This window comes from Moschus berezovskii, chromosome 3 (assembly GCF_049115385.1).
Source record: "Moschus berezovskii isolate FMDL1 chromosome 3, NW_MosBer_1.0, whole genome shotgun sequence".
NCBI lineage: Eukaryota > Metazoa > Chordata > Mammalia > Artiodactyla > Moschidae > Moschus > Moschus berezovskii.
In genome coordinates, this window is record NC_142462.1 from 18,485,770 (window position 1) to 18,510,349 (window position 24,580).

The 24,580-nt window shown below is 39.5% G+C and overlaps 1 protein-coding gene across 5 annotated transcripts in view; it reads right to left on the reverse strand.

Moving 5' to 3' along the window:
- Positions 1-385: 385 nt before the first annotated feature.
- Positions 386-24,580, reverse strand: part of PON3 (paraoxonase 3) — a 43,591-nt gene continuing 19,396 nt past the window's right edge. For 2 of the 5 annotated variants that reach the window (XM_055420457.2, XM_055420458.2), the window contains exons 5-9: positions 20,740-20,866; positions 12,597-12,797; positions 11,040-11,121; positions 10,674-10,802; positions 386-8,249 (exon numbers count right to left, since the gene is read on the reverse strand). In XM_055420457.2, coding sequence (XP_055276432.1) covers positions 8,091-8,249; positions 10,674-10,802; positions 11,040-11,121; positions 12,597-12,797; positions 20,740-20,866 — 698 coding nt within the window. In that variant the 3' untranslated portion in view covers positions 386-8,090. The remainder of the gene's footprint in view (positions 8,250-10,673; positions 10,803-11,039; positions 11,122-12,596; positions 12,798-20,739; positions 20,867-24,580) is intronic. The other 3 variants (XR_016036666.1, XR_016036664.1, XM_088833347.1) reach the window with 3 other exon arrangements.

The window sequence follows — 24,580 nt, forward strand, 5'->3', positions numbered from 1 at the left end:
AATCTCAATAATTGTACATTTATTAAAGACATTGAATCTACTATTTAAAAGAAAGAAAGTGGAGCAACAGAAACTCTCCAGCATTATTAGTGAATGACTAAACCTTGCAAAACTGCACATATGCTTGTGTGGAACTAAATTATGTGCTGGACATGAGTGTATCCTACTACTAACTCCAATTCTGCATGTACTCAACAGAAATGTTTACATATGTGTATTAAAATACACTGTACAAGAAGGTTCATTGCAGCTTAGTTTATAATTAAAAAAGATGCAGTATAAGTGTTCATCAGTAGTAGAATGGATAAATAAATTGTGGGATATTCATACAATGAAATACTATACGCAATAAATGAAAAAGAATACCGCAATGTGCTACAACAGAGGCTTACAACAATGGTTTATTTATCACTTATGCCACGTGTCCATTGCAAGTTGACTGCAGCTCTGCTTCCTGTCATCACCAATCCAGGATGCAGTCTAGCAGAGCAGAGGGCATCTAAGACATCACCAGTTTGGAGGCAAACAGAAAAGAGACACAGTGAAACACGTACACTTGGCATTTCTACCTGGAAGAAGTGGCATGTGTTACTTTACCAACGTTTCATGGACCATAGTAAGCCACGTGGCCACTCTCTAAGTTCAGTAGCACAGAGGTGTATCACCAGCCCACTGAGAATAGCATACCAAGAAGAGAACAAGAATATTTGGGCAACAGTTATCCAACCTACCGTAGAGGTTGGGAAAGTGAATATCTAGCTTTTCTCTTGGGCTGATAGGAGTCATGGTGAAGGTCAATATCTGGTTCCTTGGAAGTAGAGGATTTCAAAAGCTCATGTTTTATTGAGAAAGTGCTTATCAGGAAAAATTCTGGAAAGGAGTGAAGGTAACAGGACAAAACGAAAAGAATCAAAATATTTAAACCTATTAACGGTAGGGTACATCTAACTTTATTGTTTCCATTAATTCTATAATCTGTGTGTTTGTGTGTGTGACTTTTATTTTCAGTACCAGTAGACTCATCTAGAATCCACTGATAATCTATTTTCCAAAGATCTTGAATTTACACTCTATCCACAGACAGTCTTCAGTTTCACTACGGAAGCCACTCTTTTTTCTGTAGTGAAAATTGCCAATAGTCCAGAGAATGTTCCATCTGTACTTCATTTAGGTTTTACTTCTTAATGGAATCAATGACATTTTACAGATTCATGTAATATACCAGTTAGCTGTTAGAAACACATTTCCCAGAATCATCCCTGATGAACCCAACTTTTTCTGCTCTGTCTGTTGTAGAGAGTATCAAATTGTGTGTTAAAACCTCTATTCCTACTTAAGCATGTTCCTCTCAGATTTCCTCACTTGCCCTTTTCTGAGCTTATTATGGTCTTTTACATCTCCAATAAATTGTTTTCTAAGCAACCTCATTGTATGGGAAAATTGAATTTTGGCAAAAAGTAAGTGATTTGTTTTTTGCTATAGACAATTTCCTGCAGTATTGTGATATATAATAGTTTGAACACAAGTACGTCAATAATATTATGTGTGCAACCAGGTCTGTGATGGTGTGGCAGAGACACTAACTCAGCACCTTCCACCTCTTCTCCAACATCCTTTGGGTACAGTGTTTTAAAATCCTGGCTACATATTCGAATCATGTAGGGAGATTTTATAACATAACAGCGTCTGAACTTCAGCAGGGGTGTGGGAGAATATGGGGGGAGTCAGATACCACTCTTCTCATGCGACTTCTTACCCTTCAGAGATGGTAACTAGAACCTATGCTTCCACAGCTCTTGAAGTAACAGTACAGGATGTGATTTTGTGCCTCAAATCAGAAGGGCTTGAGCAAGACTGAAATTTGAAACCTTGAGGAAAGAGGCAGTACAGCAAGCATCTGCTCTGCTAGTTTGGCTGCGGGCGTGGTTCTGTATCCTACAGTTCTTATGATTCCTTGAGCTCTGGGTCTTATTTATCGTGGCCAAAATTGTCTACACTCCCACAAACAGTGCGTGAAGTTCCATATACCCTTAACTTTCTGTCAACACTCGACAATATTGAGTCTTTTAATTTTGCTAGTCTAATAGGTATAAAGTCATTTGAGAGTGCTGTTTTAGTTGGCAGTTCTCTGATACTAAAGATTCTAAGCTTTTCATGTGCTTTGTTTCCCCCTCTCGTCTGCAAATTGCCTCTTCACATCATTGCCTGCTATTCCTTGTGGTTACCGTCTCCACTTTGTTATTCTCAAGAGTTTCTAGTATATTCTACTCTTTAATATGTTGTCAGTTTAACATTTCAAATATTTCTCATTCTGATATTCATCTATAATCTTTGTGAATGGTGTCCTTCACTGAATGGAAATCCTTAAGTTTGATGACTCAGATTCAATCAACTTTCTTGTTTTAGAGTTTCTATTTTTGAAACATTGTGTCAGAAATCATTCCCTATCCTTAGGTCATAGATACTTTCCTCTGTTGTCTCCTATTAACTCTAAAGGTTAGTGTAGATCCTTGCTCAGTAGTTACCTAGTGATGTTGCTGCTGCTGCTGCTGCTGCTAAGTCACTTCAGTCGTGTCCGACTCTGTGTGACCCCATAGACGGAAGCCCACCAGGCTCCCCCGTCCCTGGGATTCTCCAGGCAAGAACAATGGAGTGGGTTGCCGTTTCCTTCTCCAATGTGTGAAAGTGAAATGTGAAAGTGAAGTCGTTCAGTTGTGTCTGACTTGTAGCGACCCCGTGGACCACAGCCTACCAGGCTCCTCTGTCCATGCGATTTTCTAGGCAAGAGTAGTGGAGTGGCTTGCCATTGCCTTCTCCGACCTAGTGATGTTAGGTAGGACATAGTTTTATTTCCTTGCATAATGTGAGTTGGTTTTCCAACTTCCATTTCCTAAACAAACATCCTGACCCTATTAATTGGTACTGCTAATTTTATCTTACTTGAATTCCCCAGGCAGAAATATGTTTCTGAGATCTCTGTTCTATTCCATTGGTCTATTTATCTTTTTCTTGCACAAATACTAAACTGTTTTTATTATTAGACCTATCTCTGCCCTTCATTTTTATTTTCTGAAATTGACTTAGCTTGTTCATACACATAAAAAAATCTATCGTGAGGTACATTGTATATACTCTAAAGTGTATTAAAAATATATATATAGTTACAGAAAAATTATAAAGAAATATCAATGTAAACCACCATCCAAGTCAGGAAATGTAATAATGCCAGCACTTCGGAAGTTTTCCCATGTATCTTGGCCTGACTACAACCCCACCTTCCCTAGAGGCAACCACTGTCCTAACTTTTGTGATAACCATCATTTTCCTGTTCTCTCTCATGTAATCATCTAAGCATGCATCCCCAAACAACATTGTTTAATTTTGCCTTTTGGGGGATTCCTCCCAAATAAAATCATTTTAATACTTTATGAATTAATTTTTATTTTCTTTGGCTCAATATTATTCATGAAATTCATCCATGTTTCAAATATCACTAGTTGTATACACTGCTGTGTACTGTTTCATTGTATGAATTTACTACAATCTGGTTATCCATTTCAACTTTATTAACATTTATTTCAACTTTATTTACTGGCTACAACTCATAGCCTTTCTCAAATACCTCCTAGTTAGGAAAACCAAGCGAGCCAGCACTGGGGGGTATATTCACCACTCTGTCTCCTTTTACCCATTCCCTCAAATGGCCTCCAAGGAGGCAGCATTTAGGTGAGGGAGAGAGAAATGGGTAGACCTGGAAACCAGGAAGTAAATTAAGCTTGAAAACTGTGTTCCAAAAAAGAATCTGAATTTGTTGCTGGCACATGGCAATTACTGGAAACAAACAGATGCTGAAGCCTGTCAAATTCTAAACTATTTACATTGCATAAGCAACCAAAAATCTGACCTGAAAATGTCCTCAGATTTTCAAACATACACCTGTAAGAAGGAGGCTACTAAAATTACATAGTATTTCTAAGACTCACTTTCAGTGTGGTCTTAAAGCATAATGCATTAGAAAGAACTCCAAAAGAGGTAAAATTTGGACTCACAGGGGACCTAGAAAAATACACCATTACTAAGACAGGTGACCTTCTCATTTCCTCCCAGGTGGATTAATCTCATTGGTATGGGCCAGAGACTGCTAAGTGTATTCTGCTGCTGCTAAGTCGCTTCAGTCGTGTCTGACTCTGTGAGACCCCATAGACAGCAGCCCACCAGGCTCCGCCATCCCTGGGATTCTAGTCTTCCTTTTAAGAGAAGAAACAACTGTTTGTTATTGTTTATTATCGATATTCTGCTCATACTCAGCCATCGTAATTGGATGTGTTGTGGGGACAATATTTTATTTTCTAGACTGCCTCATGTAGCCACATCTGGACCTAATGTAGAGGTCCAAACATCACCCTGAGCTCCTGTGCTTTGAACTGAAGGGAGAAGTTGGGTGGAGCTCGGGGTTATCTTTCTTGGTGAGGGATACAATGTGTGAGAGAAGAGTGGACTGCTGCTGTTGACCGGAGGGTAGACTGTGGCACAGAACACTAGTTGTTCACCAAAATGTATTCTTTCTTCATCCTCGAACGTGTGTCTCTCCAGTTATATTACATCACCCATTTTCCCCTGCAGTTATTTAAGTGATGCCATGCGGGTTAGTTTTTACCATCGGTGAGAGAGTAAAAGTAATGACTACCGTTTCTGGTCCTGGGACTTAGGACATGGGGTACTTCTCGCTGACATCCTCCAAGTCTTTCTCTCCTTCCAGCTTGATGAAACACAGACGTGAGGGTGACCGAGCTTCAACCATGCAGATAACTATAGTTACCTAGCTGTGGTGCAGCAACATGATGAAGCTTTCTGCAGCTTAGGATTCACTCTGTACACTCTTCCCCTTTGCTCTGTGTCCTGGGAGGCTTTCTGGCCTCCATTAATAGCTCCCTGCCTTATGGCTTTGGGAGGGTGGAAGGGGAGTTCAGACAAGATATTCATTCCCTCTGCTCTTTCTGCTGAGTTGTCATAGGTTAACTGCATCCTACCAGTGACAAGAGCGTCTATTCGGAGAGTCTCCATCTACTCTCTTTTGGTTCTAGTAACTGCTTCTACTCCCGTGTTCCTTCAACCTAGGGCTGGAAACAGTCCCTGGCCAGCCCCCAACATTTCTCTTACTCCATTGCTAACAACGGAGTATTATACTTTGTCTTATTAGTTTCTTTTCACATTCCCACCCTTGTATCTATACTCCCCTTAAAGCACTTCCCTCAATAGCCCATCTGAGTGTGCTTTCTCTTTCCTGCAAAACCTAACCAGTGATGTCTCTGGATGGCCTCATCAAAAGAAGCTGCCACATTGATCACTCTCCTGAAAACTGGACAATAAAAGAAAAATAGATCATCTGTTTTTTAAGGCATCAAATGTTTCATTTTGTATGTTACAATAGGTTAGCCTTACCTCAATTAATAGTGTTATCTTTTTCCAGGAGTTTGTTCTTTTCATAAAAATTTCAAATTCATTGGCACAAGCTGGTGCATCAAACCCTTTTTATCTCTCTAATGTCTACAGCATCTGCTTGTCTTATTTTTCATTTCTGACACTGGATAATTGAGCCATTCTCTTCTCTTCATAAATCCCACCAGATGTGTGTCAGGTTTTATTATTTTTTTAAAGAATGAACTTTTGGCTTTTGTTTAACCTCTACACTATATGTGATTTTCTGTTTCATTAGTTGACTATTACAAATTACTTCTGAACTTAGCATCTTAAAGCAGTCAAAAACTTTTATCATGATGCATAGTTTTTTTGTGAGCAAAACAGAAATGGAAGAGTTTTTGTATAACCTAGCCTTGACAGTCATACATCATCATCTAGAATATCCTATTAATTACACAAGTCAGCCATATTTGATGTAGGAGGGAACTGTGCCAGAGAATGAATACCAGAAATCAGACATCATTAGGGGCCATCTTGGAGCTGTCAATCACATTAGTTTTTGCTCTTTACTTTCCTGAGCTCAACCAAGAGCTCATCATCACTCTAGTATCCCCACCTGCATCTCTGACAATTTAAACAGAAAGACTGGGGAAGAAAAGGCAATGAATCATCAAAATGCAGCATCTATTGTGGGGGGGCAGTCCCTCTCCTTCCCAAACCAAGTAAACGAAGAGGCTCAAGGTAATCGCATAACAATTTGGAGGTGCCTACATGAAGGAAAACACCAGGGCTTTATCTCTCTAGGCCTTCATTGTGAAAGGACGTATTGGTCCCTAGCAATGAGATTGCCCCCCATCTCTCTGGGGATTTTATCATGTAGCCTTTCCTAAATTGCCCCGAGAAGAAGAGGGTAAATTCTTATGAACCCACCAGCATCTAAATATGCTTATTCTTCTCATCTCTGGCTCTCCAAGTCTCCCTTAGTCAGATAAACTTCATCTAATTTGCAGTTGTATAGGTTAAAGACAGGAAAAAATAAATGATTGTATTTTCCAAAACTGGCTGTATTCATGCTCTTAGTTATTTTTCTCTGTGTCTCCCTAATGGTTAGCCTTTTGAAATGTAAAATCTGAGAACTGACTGTAACATTTTGCTGAGTCATTCATCCTCTAAAGCAATGGAAACTACAATTTGTGTTGTGTGCTTAGTTGCTCAGTCTTGTCTGATTCTTTGCAACCCCATGGACTGTAGCTGGCCAGGCTCCTATGTCCATGGAATTCTCCAGGCAAGAATATTGGAGTGGGTAGCCATTCCCGTCTCCAGGGGATCTTCCTGACTCAGGGATAGAACCTGGGTCTCCTGCCGGTGGATTCTTTACCATCTGAGCCACCAGGGAAGTCTGGAAACCACAGTTTTATTGTCTAAATCAGAAAGGGTTACATGGGCTAAAAAGTAGAATTTTACCTGGCTACAAAACTTTTCAACAAAACTTACATCTAACTGAGCAAAATGATTTAGGACATGAAGAAGTCACCCCAACACCCCATCCTCAGAGGAGAAAAATATATCAACCGTCCACTTTCAATAAAATTCACAGAAAGGGAAGGGGGAGGGGGTGGGATGCTTGGGTATACTAAGCCACGTTAATGATTTGCTAAAGGTTGTCTTGATTTTTGACCAAGAAAGGGACACTTCTATTCATTCTCATCAAACTAAGGCTGAGTCCTTAAGACAAGACTTCAGTACGGTACTGTGTTATTTATTTCAGATTTTTTAGGGTCAAGTCTGTGGAATGTTGCTTAGTAAGTGTTTACTGAATCAACCAAAGTAACAAGTTTAAAGCAGCTGAGGATTAACAGTTCTGAGGCCCTGTCTCCTAGTTCAAGAGTCAAGCTGATAATAACACTTCACTTCAGAGACAAGATATCACCATAAATAATGACCTGTTACAAAGATCAGATTAGCCCTGCTATGGCTTAAAGTAGTGCCATCTGTCTTTTGTCAGGTTTTCCAGAATCTGACTTCCTGTGTGTCTGCATTGGGAGAATGCCAGTTCAGGGAGGGCTTGGGCAATCTCACAATGCCAATTCTTGCTTTTATCCATGTGTTGGGCACGTGACTGGCAGTTTGTGCCTCGTCCAATTGAAGCAAGTGAAGTGAAGTCACTCAGTCGTGTCCGACTTTTTGCGACCCCATGGACTGTAGCCTATGATGCGCCTCATAGTAGGATTTTCCATGGGATTTTCCAGGCAAGAGTACTGGAGTGGGTTGCCATTTCCTTCAGAGGAATTGTAAATATTTGAACATTAGCTCTTCTTCTGGTCTGATCTGCAGGAGGCTCAGAACAGCACAACTGTATGAGGTAATTTTGCCACATAGCTACCAAGTGAGCTGGACACCTCACTCATCACAGCTCACATGTCTTATTGTAGAAAGAATATTGGGAATAGTAGGTTAAAGAATTGAGAGGATTGGTTTCTTGTTGGACTGTCACTAACTTAACTTGCAATTAGGGGAATATTATGTAATCTCTCTGCTTCTTTATGTCTATGCATAAGAAAAGCTGGACACACTTTTATTGGTGTTTGTCATTTACTTAGAGTTCCAATTAACATATAATTAAGGGTTTACTTTTACCAAACGTGCAGACTTTTGGGAATATCTGGAGTCTAGAGCTCACAGTACAGGGCTTTGTGAAATACAGTGCCTATGAGAAGCTTCCCCCTGTACACAGAAGCCACAGAGCTGCCCTGAAGCACCGAGCCATTGTTGGCATACATGGTGCTTATCGTGGGCTTCTCAGACAAAGCATTCCGGATGCGAAGTGCCTGTCAAGAAAGAACATTCATTAGTAGAATAAGAACAAACAGCTGTCAGAGACATTTTCCTTCCCAAACACTCCAGGACTTGTACAATTCTCAGAAATCAGTAAGTTAAAATCCGTGCATCTTCAGTCTTTTTTTTTCTTATTCTAATGAAAATATTAATGTTTTTAATCAAGTGGGCTAGTAATCTCACATCAGCCAAATTCCTCAGCAGATGGTTTTCACAATTTTGATAGTTCAGGCCTCCCTATAGAGACAGGTAAGAACCATGAATGCTCTTATCTAATTGAGTGTGCAGTCTTCCTTCTGTAGAAAGGGTCTTGCCTTTCACTGGGCATACAGCATGGGGAGATAAACATGGAGCGAAATAATGAAGGGACAGCGAGTTAGCTAGCCAGACCAACCCAGAACCAGTGGATGGTAGTTTTCACAGCTGCAGCCCCCACTCAGGGAAGCAAGCGTAAAGAATGCACACTCTGGAATTCAATCTGACACAACTGCCTTGTCCTATTTTTGATCTGCAGGATTAACACTCTTTAGTTTGCTAATCCGTAAATATATAAGTGCTCAGGTTTCCAAATAGCTTAGATGAAGTTCACTCAATCAGGACATGATGTGAATTAAGGAAAACCAATTAGGAGTTCATGAGTATATATCGACATCTCTTATTAAAACAGAGTTTAGTAGAGGTTTTTTTTTTTTTAAGTTCCTATCTTAAGGAAGATCCTACAACTTTATCTCAGGTTTGTTGCATGGAAATACTCAAGATGAAACTCATGTTGTAAACATTAGCCTCAACTAAAAATAAAGGGTGTTGGAGATTGTGAAGAAAGAAGTCTTAGCTAAAATAAACAAATGATTAAACTTGAAAACGGAGACATGAAAAAGAGTCTAAGCAATTTTCAAATCATTCTATGGATCATATTTTCTTTTTTTCTTTTAAAGCAGACATTATTGTTGGGCATTTGTAGAAAAGTTATATGTATCACTTTGTGAGGCACACATCTGAGGCTAGGGTAGCTTGCTAGCTCAGGGTGACATTCTTCAGACTCTAGTCTCGGACTGTACTTTTTATATTTTTTGATGTTTTGGGTTTTTGTTTTTTTTTTTTTTATAGTATTTTTTGTCAAGAAACTGTGACTAGGGAATTCCCTGCAGGTCCAGTGGTTAGGACTCCACAATTTCACCACCAAGGGCATGCGTTCAGTCTCTGGTCTGAGAACTAAGATGCCACAAGCTATGCAGTGTGGTAAAAAAAAAAAAAAAAAAGTTGCGACTAATTTGTTAATAAAAGAAAAAGCAATTTTTTTAAACTTTTATTTATTTATTGTTACTGTACTGCACAGCATGTGGGATCTTAGTTCCCCAACCAGGGATCAAACGTGACCCCTGCATTGGAAGCACAGAATCTTAACCAGTGGATTGCCAGGAAGTCTCAAGAAACAAATTAAAAAAAAAAACTAAAGAGTAGCAATTTTGGAAGCAGTATGTTTTCTTTACCCACTGGACCAATTACCAGGGTGGCGTTTGAGGCTCAGTTTCCCAACACCCCAAACCTAGATTCAAACATTGTATCTTTGTTAGAATCTTACCTTTTCAGTGAGGTCTATCTTGGTCTCTGTATTTACTAAGACATGCTGTCCCTCTGTTCACAGCAGTCCTGATCCCTTTTACTGTTATGCTTTTTCTTCCATAAAACTTTTCAACTTCAAACTTACTATTAATATATAATTTACTTATTTCTGATGCTTATTGTTCATTGAATGTCTCCCTAGCAGTAGGGATCTTTGTATGCTTTATTTTCTGATATATATTCTAAGTATGAGAACAAAGTCTAGTGCATTTTAAGTGCTCAATAAATTTTTTGGAATAAATCTCTCATAGTGTGTGTGCCAAGAATTTATATCTGTATTTAAATTCACTAGAGATTTTTTTATTCTTAAGCATAATGCTGTAGAAATTGCAATACTTTACAATGTTTTTAATGCCATATAAAATTCAATGGTATATGATATTATTTTAGAAGAGATTTAAAATAACATCTTTAAAATGAGACATTCTTCAGCACTATCATATATAATAGAACTGGTGGCAAAATCAAATTTTGTTTTGAGATTGCAGTCATTTAAATCCGGGTGCCCTAATTCCCTGGGCCACAGACTGGTAACCATGATTCCCAAAAACAAGTATAGACTTTGCATGGATGTGATATGTTGTTTAGCACTGATGGTTAATGGGTAGCAGGTGACTTGAAAGGGTTAATGGGCTGTTTCTCCCCAGCCTGTCCCAAATCTTACTCTTTCCATATGTAGAATTTGTTCAGTTCTGGAACATCACATATGACCTGCTAAATTCTCCCAAGTCACCGCCACACATTATTTGTTCTTGCAGCTTTCCCCTGCAGTTCATGTAAGTCTAAGAACTTACTTCTGACCCTGGAGGATCCTCAGTGTTATACATCAGCAGCTTGATAGCATTAGGATGGCATCCTGCCAAAATATCTCCCGTGTCAGGATCAATAGTTAAGTTATCCACTAAGGTGTCCAACTGGATTACCTTCCAACAAAGGGAAGCAGTGAAACATTGTTTTGACTTTCATCCATCCCTCCTCCCTCCTACCAGCTCCTTCTGGCTCCCCAAATTGGTATTTTTGCTACTGATTTTCTAAGTGCAAACATAATGTCACCATTATCCTTCTAAAATAGTCTCCTTTTCTTCATTCAAGAAGTACATTCCCAGGTCAAGCTTGGGAGCTAATGGAACATGTTGTGTGGGAAACCAGTGTACTGTTACCTTGAGTTGAGTTAAATCCCAGTTGTCATGTATTTTCATAACATGAATGTTCTTATTCAATACATCAGCTACATAGATATACCTTTGAAGTAAACAACATTTACATTTAAGCAAGTAATAATGAAAGATGACATTAACTCTTATTTTGGAAAAGAGGTATACAAATTCACAATAGCTCAACATAGCCCGTGCAATACGTTGCTAAACCACAGTGAAAGATAATGAAGTAGTATGTTTAATGTTTTTTAAGTACTTTAATAAGCTTTGAATATGAAATTTGACCAAAGTCAATGGAACTGGTGTTTCCAAATGACATTCAGGCTCAGTCTCACGAGTTAAAAGAGTCACACTTTCTTCTTTAAATTGAATGGAGATAAGTGGATCTCTTGTAAGGCCAATAGAGTCCATGCTTCTAGTGCTTGAAACTAGTGCTTGAAAAGATGTAGCAGATGATCATGAAACTCAATCACAATCATTTTTAAACAGAGGTAGAATACTTAGAGTTGTTTTCCACAGGGATCATCTCTACTTACTATCTTCCCATTACATTTCATATTCATGGTACTCTTCTTTTTAAATAACCTTCCATTTTAAAATACTTTAAAAGAATGTTTCTCATAAAATTTTATACTGCATAAAATAGCATTTTCTCATAGGAAAGTCTGCTGTAGTATGAAAGGAAGGCTGCCACTTATACAATCACAGTGCTCAGTCTAAGTTGGGCCTCCCTTTCTAATAAGAACTTCTGTGTAACTGAACTTAGAATAAGTGGTTAAAGTCCTTCTGGCCTCATAGAGAATAGAGGTATTGCACATTTATTCTCCTTTTTAGTCACACAAGAATTTGGAACAAACTATGCCTGCCCACCTATGTCCCTGCCCAGGCTATTTTTGCTACCACCTGTCCTGGGTGTCCAGGAGTCCACCAGTACCCGGGCCAGGGGGTAGGGTAGAGTAGTCCTAGGCCCTGCCCTGACAGGCTGGGGCAGGCTGGGGGTGCCTCCCATCCCAGCCAGCCTCCTGTTTCACCTAGCCTCCCATGGCCAGAGAGATGGGGCTCTTGAAATTTAAAAAATTAAGATAATAATATTAACAATGATGAAAAGAAGGCTGGGCCACAGAGACTTGTCCTCTCCTGGAGCCCAAGACCCACCTGGCCTTGTGGCCATGCTGGATACCCGCCTCGGGACCAGCCACCCATCACCCCACAACCCTGGCCCCAGACCTCTGTAATTTCATATAGAGTTTGAGCTGAAGCTTCATATATTTAATTCATTTTGTTAAACAAGAAAACATATATCCTTTTCCCTCTTAAAAAAAAAAAATTGAAACAAGGACCTCATATCCATGAGTCCAAATCCTTCATTTTGTTGGGGGATCCTTATGTGTACAAGGGCAATGGTGGCTTAAGATCACACATTGAGTGTGACCCCTCGCCACACTGGATCTCTGCACACATGTATTGAGTACTTAAGCCTCAAGAAGTAACCACTTCTTCAGGGACGGAGTCCACAAGAACATCAAGGGTAAATGGTTAAAAATTCATAAAAGAGCTTACTTCTTGTCTAGTGAGATTGTAATTCCATTGGCAGAACCAAATCCTCTGGCCACCACTTTAACCTCTCCTGGACTGTAGAAAAGCACCTGAGTCCAGCGAAGATCCATGAACCACTCTAATAGCATCAAGAAGAAGTTGGTAAAATAGCGGTCTCTGGTGGCATAGAACTGTTCTGGTCCGAGAATCACAATATCATTCACACTAAAATGAAAAAAATAAAAAAGAGAGAGAGGGAAAACCAACAAACCATGGACTAATTAAAATCATGAAATCTCAAAGACCAACAAATTCATCAGCTTGAAGAACTGTCCAAGAACTAGTCTGGATTAAAGAATTCCACAAAGAGTATATGACTTTTCATTGCCCTGATGGGATTTCTTTTCAGTTCAGTTCAGTCGCTCAGTCATGTCCGACTCTTTGTGACCCCATGAATCACAGCACGCCAGGCCTCCCTGTCCATCACCAACTCCCGGAGTTCACTCAAATTCATGTCCACAGAGTCGGTGATGCCATCCAGCCATCTCATTCTCAGACGTCCCCTTCTCCTCCCGCCCCCAACCTTTCCCAGCATCAGATTCTTTTCCAGTGAGTCAACTCGTCGCATGAGGTACCCAAAGTATTGCAGTTTCAGCTTTAGCATCAGTCCTTTCAATGAACACCCAGGATTGATCTCCTTTAGAATGGACTGGTTGGATCTCCTTGCAGTGCAAGGGACTCTCAAGAGTCTTCTCCAACACCACAGTTCAAAAGCATCAATTCTTCGGTGATCAGCTTTCTTCACAGTCCAACTCTCACATCCATACATGACCACTGGAAAAACCATAGCCTTGACTAGACAGACCTTGGTTGGCAAAGTAATGTCTCTGCTTTTTAATATACTATCAAGTTTGGTGATAATTTTCCTTCCAAGGAGTAAGCATCTTTTAATTTCATGGCTGCAATCAGCATCTGCAGTGATTTTCGAGCCCAAAAAATTAAGTCTGACACTGTTTCCACTGTTTTTCCATCTATTTCCCATGAAGTGATGGGACCAGATGCCATGGATTTCTTTTAGCCACTTGTTATTTTCTCACTCTTCCGTTCCATAGGAGTCAGTAAAAACAGATAAGTTTGCAGATAAACCCCAAATCTAAATCTGTTGACATATGAATGTTAATAATAGTTATCTGTGGTGATCATAGTGCAGTTCACCAGTAGTTCTGTTTCTCTTCTTTCTTGATTTAGGCTTCTCTGTGCCCTTGGAGTTAGGCACAGCTGTGTGACTTGCTCTGGGCAATGAAATGAAATGGTATGTTAGCTTTCGAGATGGGAGGCTTTGAAAGCCAGAATGCTTCCCTCACTCTCCCACAGTAACCAGCAACTTTTCTGATAAAGTGTGGTCCTCTCTTAGGGTTCTACAGGACACCATACAACTGACTTCCTGAATCTACAGTGGACATATAGCATGCCTGAGAAAACAAAACAACTTCATGGGTTTGAGCTGTGAGAGTTAGCGTTTTTCTTTTCTGTTATTGCACCAAGACCCAGCTCAGTCTGACCTTTATATTTTCTCGGCATAGGTGGGATTATGAGTGTTATTCTTTCTTATTTATGTTCTTCAATACCATTATAAATTTTAAATGAAGCAAGTCTTACTCTTACAACAAAAGTCAATAAAAACAAAGTCAGTTCCATTTTGGAAAAGAAAAAAAGAGATGACTTGAAAAAAATACAAGAAAATATTGAACTTTGTGTATGTGTGTGTGTGAAGCTCCTTTATGCAGCAACTTTGTAAAATACACAATATTGTCAGTAAGTTTAATGCACCGTCCTTTCTAGTGGTATACATGATTTAAAAATATTTTATTTTATATTGGAGTATAGCCAATTAACAATGATGTTAGTTGCAGGTGTATAACAAAGTGATTCAGTTACACCCATACATTAAGTTTAGACTTAATTTAGGAAAGAAAAATTTGGATGAATCAGGAGCTACTTTGAAGTTTTGGTGTATAATGATTTTCCCAAGATTGTTGTGCTACTTGTCTTTCAGGTCTCAGTTTACGCAGTCCTTCTTCCTAGAGGTATTGCCCAACACCATAGATTAAGTTAAACTCCCTCATAATATGTCCTGTAGCACTTTATTCCACCTCTTGAAATGCCTTGTCATTGTGTTTATCAGGGCACCTCTCAAAGTCCTCAAAGCACACCTGCTCTGTTCCAGCTGGCATTGCTTCACCCAGCTCTGCATGGGACCTGACAGAATTCCACAGTGCACCCTTCTAGTGCCTTGCCCATGTCTATTATGCGCCTCTTACTCCTACTTCCAGGCTTCCAGATTGATATCAAAGTACAGGTATCACCAGATTTGCCTTGCACATGCGTAAGGAGTTATGTGCAGGAATTAACACCCCTTGAAGTAAACCTTTGACTACTGAAAGATGGGGCTGGTGGATAAATTCCTCTTCCTTTCTTATCTTGACTAGATTGTCTTGAAATGATGCCTCTGTTGCTTATAGGAGGGCAACCCCATGATTGCAAGTAGTCAGTTACACTTAGCAGTAGCTGACATGACAAATATATTTACTATAGATTCTCTTCTGTATTAGTTCAGTTCAGTTTAGTCACTCAGTCGTGTCCAACTCTTTGCGACCCCATGGACTGTAGCATGCCAGGCCTCCCTGTCCATCACCAACTCCGGGAGTTTACTTAAACTAATGACCATTGACTCAGTGATGCCATCTAACCATCTCATCCTCTGTCATCCCCTTCTCCTCCCACCTTCAATCTTTCCCAGCATCAGGGTCTTTTCCAATGAGTTAATTCTTCACATCAGATGGCCAAAGTATTTGAGTTTCAGCTTCAGCAGCAGTCTTTCCAGTGAGTATTCAGGACTGATTTCCTTTAGGATTGACTGGTTGGATCTCCTTGCAGTCCAAGGGACTCTAAGAGTATCTCCAACACCACAGTTCAAAAGCATCAATTCTTCAGTGCTCAGCTCTCTTTATAGTCCAACTCTCACATCCATAAGTGATAACTGAAAAAACCATAGCCTTGACTAGATGGACCTTTGTTGGCAAAGTAATGTCTCTGCTTTTTAATATGCTGTCTAGGTTAGTCATAGCTTTTCTTCCAAGGAGTAAGCGTCTTTTAATTTCATGGCTGTAGTCACCATCTGCAGTGATTTTGGAGCCCCCAAAAATAAAGTCTGTCACCGTTTCCCTATCTATTTGCCATGCAGTGATGGGACCAAATGCCATGATCTTAGTTTTCTGATGTTGAGGTTTAAGCCAACTTTTTCACTCTCCTCTTTCACTTTCATCAAGAGGTTCTTTATTTCTTCTTCGCTTTCTGCCATAAGGGTGGTGTCATCTGTGTTTCTGAGGTTACTGATATTTCTTCTGGCACAGCGTTTCTTGTGATGTACTCTGCATATAAGTTAAATAAGCAGGGTGACAACATACAGCCTTGACATACTCCTTTCCCTATTTGGAACCAGTCTGTTGTTCCATGTCCAGTTCTAACTGTTGCTTCCTGACCCGCATACAAATTTCTCAGGAGGCAGGTCAGGTGGTCTGGTATTCCCATCTCTTGAAGAATTTTCCTCAGTTTGTTGTGATCCACACAGTCAAAGGCTTTGGCATAGTCTCTTCCAAATAGTGCTGCTGTAAAAAAGTTACCACAGGCTGGGAGGCTTAAGAAAACACAGATTTGTTATTTCATTTGCTTTCTGTCTTCTTATAAGGACATCAATCGTATTGGATTAAAGGCACCCACTCCAGTATTCTAGCCTGGAGAATTCCATGGATTCTCCATGGGGTCACAAGGAGTCAGACATGACTGAGCGACTACCCTTTAATATAGCCTCATCTTAACTAATTACACCTACAAACATCCTATTTCCAAACAAGGTCATGTTTTGATGTATGGGAGGGGGGTTAGAATTTCAACTTATCTTTTTGAAGGGACACAGTTCAACCTATATATGACATGCCCCTTCCCCTGCCTCAGGTTGGTCTCTGACTTTTGTATCCTGGTCTGGTCCTCCCTAATAAATGAATTGTGTCTCGAGTTTTCCCTCAGGCTATGCTGAGGAGCTATTCCCATGAGGCGATGTGGTTGCATTTGATTCTCACAGTCACCAGGTAGGTAATCAGGCCTATGAGAGAATCCCCACTTTGCTGAAGAACACTGAAGCACAGGTTAAGTGGTTGGTCCACAGTTTCTCAGTTACCTTGTGGCAGTCCTATTCCAACCACGCCTCAGAACCCAACACAACGCATCATGGGAAAAGTCAACAACATTAAGTTCTCGTACCTCCTCCCCTCTGCTTTTGTTGCCCCCTAATTCTGTTTGGAGAAATTAAAATATGTCATTGAGAAAGAGAGCAAAGGAGAGAAGGTCAACTTCATTCCTTTGCTTTCCCTACTTTTCTACCTGATGCGAAGATGGACCTCTACTGTTTTGGAACCAGGCTTTCAGTGCTAAGTCTGTTTTATAAAAGATTCTTCATAGTTCATTACAGGCTCGGAAACAGGCAACCTAGCCCATAAAAAAACTTAGAATTTTTCTCAAAGATGTTCACTGCAGTTAATAAGAGCCCAGCTTTGAATTCAGATGGAGCAAGGTTTATACCTAATTCAGCCACTTACAAGTTATATAACTTGGGCAAGTAACTTGGCCCCAAACTGCTCTAAGTCTGTTTACTTCTGCCTGTCACTAAAGGCAGTTGTGAGAAGAGGTGGATCAGGTATTTTGGCACAATGCCTGGCACACAGTCAACACTTGATAAGTGTGAATTTGTATATGTGCCTACAGGCCTCTTTTTTTTTCCTTCAAATTCTACATTAAAGCCTTGATTGAACAAAGGAATGGTCCTTCTGGAGGCTGGTTATAAAACCTAGTGGGTGTGGCTTTCAGATTGCAACCTACAAGGACAACTAGAGGGTGTGGGTGTTTAAAGAGCCCAATAGCAGGTACTGCACTGTTGTGTTACTGAGGATGGAATTAGAGCTTGGGAATCTAACTGAGCACCTTTATAGGATTAAAATGCTTTTAAAAAGTTGGAGACATTCAATACCAAATACAGCAATTTCTAGTGAGGTGCTGGGCAGTGTCACCATGAGAACCTTTAGAAAGCTTTAGAAAAAAAAAAAAAGCTTCAAAACAAAAGTTTAAGACAGCCTGCTGAATTTAGGGACGAGCTAACACTTATCCTACTCAAACTCTTCCAGAAAATTGCAGAGGAAGGTAAACTTCCAAACTCATTCTATGAGGCCACCACCACCCTAATCCCAAAACCTGACAAAGATGCCACAAAAAAAGAAAACTACAGGCCAACATCACTGATGAACATAGCTGCAAAAATCCTTAACAAAATTCTAGCAATCAGAATCCAACAACATATTAAAAAGATCATACATCATGACCAAGTGGGCTTTAACCCAGGGATGCAAGAATTCTTCAATATCTGCAAATCAATCAACATAATACACCACATTAACAAACTGAAAAATAAAAATCATATGATTATCTCAATAGATGCAGAGAAAGTCTTTGACAAAATTCAACATCCATTTATGATAAAAAAAACCCTCCAGAAATCAGGAATAGAAGGAACATACCTCAACATAATAAAAGCTATATATGACAAACACACAGCAAACATTATCCTCAATGGTGAAAAATTGAAAGCATTTCCCCTAAAGTCAGGAACAAGGTGCCCACTCTCACCACTACTATTCAACATAGTTTTGGAAGTTTTGGCTAAAGCAATCAGAGCAGAAAAAGAAATAAAAGGAATCCAGATTAGAAAAGAAGAAGTAAAACTCTCACTGTTTGCAGATGACATGATCTTCTACACAGAAAACCCTAAAGACTCCACCAGAAAATTACTAGAGCTAATTAATGAATATAGTAAAGTTGCAGGATATAAAATCAGCATACAGAAATCCCTTGCATTCCTATACACTAACAATGAGAAAACAGAAAGAGAAATTAAGGAAACAATTCCATTCACCACTGCAATGAAAAGAATAAAATACTTAGGAATATATCTACCTAAAGAAACAAAAGACCTATATATAGAAAACTATGAAACACTGGTGAAAGAAATCAAAGAGGACACAAATAGATGGAGAAATATTACCGTGTTCATGGATTGGAAGAATCAATATAGTGAAAATGAGTATACTACCTAAAGCAATCTATAGATTCAATGCAATCCCTATCAAGCTACCAACGATATTTTTCACAGAACTAGAACACATAATCTCACAATTTGTATGGAAATACAAAAAAACCTCGAATAGTCAAAGCAATCTTGAAGAAGAAGAATGGAACTGGGGGAATCAACCTGCTGGACTTCAGGCTCTACTACAAAGCGACAGACATCAAGACAGTATGGTACTGGCATAAAGACAGAAATATAGATCAATGGAACAAAATAGAAAGCCCAGAGATAAATCCACGCACCTATGGACACCTTATCTTCGACAAAGGAGGCAAAAATATAAAATGGACAAGACAGTCTCTTTAACAAGTGGTGCTGGGAAAACTGGTCAGCCACTTGTAAAAGAATGAAACTAGAACACTTCCTAACACCATACACCAAAATAAACTCAAAATGGATTAGAGAGCTAAATGTAAGACCAGATTCTATAAAACTCCTAGAGGAGAACGTAGGCAAAACACTCTCTGACATAAATCACAGCAGGATCCTCTATGAGCCACCTCCCAGAGTAATGGAAATAAAAGCAAAAATAAACAAATGGGACCTAATTAAAATCAAAAGCTTCTGCACAGCAAAGGAAACTATAAGTAAGGTGAAAAGACAGCCTTCAGAATGGGAGAAAATAATAGCAAGTGAACCAACTGACAAAGAATTAATCTCAAAAATATACAAGCAACTCCTGCAGCTCAATTCCAGAAAAATAAATGACCCAATCAAAAAATGGGCCAAAGAACTAAACAGACATTTCTCCAAAAAGACATACAGATGGCTAACAAACACATGAAAAGATGCTCAACATCACTCATTATTCAGTTCAGTTCAGTCGCTCAGTCGTGTCCGACTCTCCGCGACCCCATGAATCACAGCACGCCAGGCCTCCCTGTCCATCACCAACTCCCGGAGTACACTCAAACTCATGTCCACAGAGTCAGTGATGCCATCCAGCCATCTCATTCTCTGTCGTCCCCTTCTCCTCCCGCCCCCAACCTTTCCCAGCATCAGCAAATCAAAAACACAATGAGATACCATTTCATGCCAGTCAGAATTGCTGCTATCCAAAAGTCTACATGCAATAAATGCTGGAGATGTTGTGGATAGAAGGGAACCCTCTTACACTGTTGGGGGGAATGTAAACTAGTGCAGCCACCATGGAGAACTGTGTGGAGATTGCTTAAACAACTGGAAATAGAACTGCCATATGACCCAGCAATCATACTGCTGGACATACACACTGAGGTAACCAGAATTGAAAGAGACACATGTACCCCAATGTTCATCACAGCACTGTTTATAATAGCCAGGACATGGAAGCAACCAAATGTCCATCAGCAGATGAATGGATAAGAAAGCTGTGGTACATATACACAATGGAGTATTACTCAGCCATTAAAAATAATACTTTTGAATCAGTTCTAATGAGGTGGATGAAACTGGAGCCTTTTATACAGAGTGAAGTAAGCCAGAAAGAAAAATACCAATACAGTATACTAACGCATATATATGGAATTTAGAAAGACGGTAACGATAACCCTGTATACGAGACAGCAAAAGAGACACAGGTGTATAGAACCGTCTCTTGGACTCTGTAGGAGAGGGCAAGGGTGGGATGGTTTGGGAGAATGGCATTTAAACATGTATATTATCATATGTGAAATGAATTTCCAGTCCAGGTTTGATGCATGAGACAGGGTGCTCGGGGCTGGTGCACTGGGATGACCCAGAGGGATGGGATGGGAAGGGAGGTGGGAGGGGGTTTCAGGATGGGGAACACATGTACACCCGTGGCGGATTCATGTCAATGTATGACAAAACCAATACAATGTTGTAAAGTAATTAGCCTCCAATAATAATAATAATACAGCCTGCTGAACTAAGAAAACAAAGCACACAGCAGAGGTGCAAAATAATTAGAAGTGCAAAATGATTCCATACCTTTTGAGAAGTTCATGTTTTATAGTTTTCAGGTACACCAAAGAATGCTGTTGTTCCTCAAATTTAAATATCTCCACGGTGGAGTCCATGTGGGGATGATTCACAACATAAAGATACACAGTTTGGTCTAAATTGGAAAAAAGGCATAATTTCCAAGAAGTTGTCTTCTATTTCAACTATTTTAGACATAGTATAGAACTTGATTATGTCCAGGGATTTTTCTTACACATCTGATCCTCGCAACCCATCTCATATAAGTCAAACAAATGCCAGAATCCCTGTTTTATTGAAGAAACTGACACTCAGAAGGTTAATGATTTATGAGCAATTTTACCACTACCCAGTGGCAAAGCCAAGCCCAGGTATTTCTGCAATGCTCCCTTCAGCCTCACCTGCACACCCTCTCTAACAGGAAGATGCAGAACTACCATGGTGCATAAACATAGATGTGGTTTCCCAAAGTGGCCCTTCAACAAACAGAAGTGGGTACAGCCAAGTAAAGCTTTCCCAAGAATTCTTTTCTGAGAACTGCCTACATTGCAACACACATTCAAGGGGTGTCAGGCCTGTGTAAACATATTAAAATAAACACCTCCCAGTTAGAGAATGAACTCCTAACACAAGTCACCCTTCCTGAGGTTGCAGAAACGGTATTTATTTGTGAACCCAATGGACGTGAAATGTAAATATGAGTGTAGGAGAAGATAGATTAGCCAGTTCTAGGTTATAACCAGCCTCAGGAAATGTTCACCTGTCTGTTCTCATACTGGCATATGAACTGCTGTGATGTGAACCAGATTAGGGTACTCTGGCTTGTCAGAGTAGTCTTTTCTAACTTACCAGGAGCTCTAAATCAGATGAGCTCCAGAATGAAAAAACCTGGGCCCATGCTTCCACTCAGGACTGGATCTGCATTCATCTCTTCAGTTCCCTTCTTGGGGTTTCCAGTTATGCAGTGGAGGAAGCTGGGGCTCTGAGAAGTGGGGCTTATCCTTAGGGTCCCTGACACACGGGCAGCTTTATCTGAATTATGGAAAAGTGCTCCCTCACAGATGAACCTTTCTTTTGGTCTGACCCAACTCTGTTCCAGGGACTTGACAGAACACGAGTAGGATTTAGTCCCCATGTGGCCCTTCAACAAGACACTCTTGCTGGTCACAGCATGAAAAATATATGTGCTGCCCTGGCTTTACCCCTGTCTTAAGACCTTTTTTCATTTAAGAGATGCCTGGTGAGAAGACTTTCGTTCTCTATCTTCTCATGCATGCCAATTTATGTATAATGTTTTGGCCTTGTGAATTAAATATATAATTAAGGGAGGTCACTAACAAAATAAGATGTTAATAAGGACTTCCCTGGTGGCTCAGATGGTAAAGCATCTGTCTATAATGTGGGAGACCTGGGTTCGATCCCTGGGTCAGGAAGATTCCCTGGAGAAGGAAATAGCAACCCACTCCAGTACTCTTGCCTAGAAAACCCCATGGACGGAGAAGCCTCGTGTCCATGGGGTCGCAAAGAGTCAGACATGACTGAGCAACTTCAATAATACACTGAACTTCTGAAAACCTGAATATATGACTGAGGATTAATCAGTAAATGGTCCTATCTTAAAAAAAAAAAAAACTCTCACTTCTGAGAGTGATGGCAATCGTATGATGAATTTTCAGAAGGGAGTGAAATGATCACATTTGCACAAAAAATAACTACTTGCTTATAAAATGATTTGAAGTGAGGCAAGAGGGCAGGTACCATCAGGGGCCACTGCAGAATCTAGGAAAGACATGCTGGGGACCTGGACTGGGATGGTGCAGGGAGGATATGGAGAGGTGAGCAGCTTGGAGAGTTCTGTGAGGGGTGGATTGGACAGAACATGGTAACTAGCCGACTGAATGGGGCAGGGAGGGGAGAAGAGTCCAGGTTGGGCCCAGTGTTTTATTTTGAGGAATAAACTGTATATGAAAGTACTTTATGAACTGAAGAACAATATAAAACTGTTAGGTACAATTATCTTTTAAAGAAGAGCTTGCTAAGCAAATACACATCATATATTATTATAGATTTCAGGGGAATATTTACTTAGTAAAAGATCCTGATGTGCAGAAAGATTGAAGGCGAGAGGAGAAGGGGACGACAGAGGATGAGGTAGTTGGATGGCATCACTGACTCAATAGACAAGAGTTTGAGCAAGCTCCGGGAGATTGTAAAGAACAGGGAAGCCTGGTGTGCTGCAGTCCATGGGGTCACAAAGAGTTGGACATGACTGAGTGACTGAACAACAACAAAAATAGCTTTGAGCTATTTAAAAGGTACCCATTTATTTAAGAATTAGCCAGTCTCTGTTGGTTCAGATGAAAGGAGTGAAACAGATCGATTGGATAAGTGGACTGAGATAATTATTAATAATATTTTTGTTCCCTGAAATTACTCTAGCAAATTTATATTTAACAATGCATTGTAACTCCAGTATGTAATTGGAAGAATTAAAACACCATTCTTTCAAAAATTTTTATGTGCAACACTGCCATTTCTCCTCCTTTTCATGTCATCACCATTAGAGAGGTTTCATTCTTCTTATATTTTACATGATCTGTAGACCCACAAATATTTAAAAATTGTTAGTCTGGAGTTATACACTATAAAGAAAAATAATATTATTTTAAAACATATACAATACAGTGTATTCATAACTATGCTCTGTTTTCTGTGATAGCTTTTTTGAGATATAATTCACTTGCCATTAAACTCACACTTTGAAAATGTACAGTTTAGTGTTTTTAGTGTATTCACAGTGTTGTCTAGCCATAGCCACTATCTAGTTCCAGAATATTTTCATCACCCGCCAGAGAAACCCCATATCTATTGGCTGTCATGCCCCATTCCCCACTCTCCTGAGTCCCTGCCAACCATGAATCTACTTTTTGTCTCTATAAATGTACCTGTTCTGGACATTTAATATAAATGGAATCATACAGCATAGTGACTGAATTCTTTCACTTAGGGTAATGCTTACAGGGTTCATCAGTACTTCATTTATTTTTATTGCCAAATAATATTCCACTGTATAAACATACCACGTTTTGGTTATGCATTCATCATTTCATGGGAATTTGGATTATTTTCACCTTTTGCATATTAGGAGTAATGCTGCTATGACTATATGTGTGTAAGTTTTTGTAAGAACCTATGTTTTCAGTTCTCTTGGGTGTATGCCAAGGAGTAGTTTCTACATCATATGGTAATTCTAGATTTAATATTTTGGGCAACTGCCAAACTGATTTCAAACGTGATTGCACCCAATCCCATCAACAAAGTGTGAGGATGTCATCTTCCTTACATCTTTGCCAATGTTTGTTCTTGTCTGTCTTTTTTTATTGTAGCTGCTCTGTGGTTATAAAGTGGACTCATTGTGGTTTTGATTTGCATTTCCCTAATGACTAAGGATACTGAGTATCTTTTCATATGTTTATTGACCATTTGTATATCTCTTTGGAAGGATCAACTAAGATCTTTGTCTATTATCTAATAGGGTTATTTGTCTTTTTGGTTGAGATGTAAAAGTTATTCATATGTTCTGGATATAAGCCTCATCAAATATCTGATTTGCAAATCTCTCCCTCTTACTCGTTAGGTTCTTTTTCACTTCCTTGGTGGTGTTTTTTTCTTTATTTAGTTCATCTTAATAGAAGTGTATCACCTGGTAAACCACTGTGGTATTTTATTATTTTTTAATAAACTTTTTATTTTATCTTACAGCATAGTCAATTAACAATGTTGTGGTAGTTTCAAGTGAACAGCAAATGGACTCAGCCACACACATACATGTATCCATTATCCACCAAAC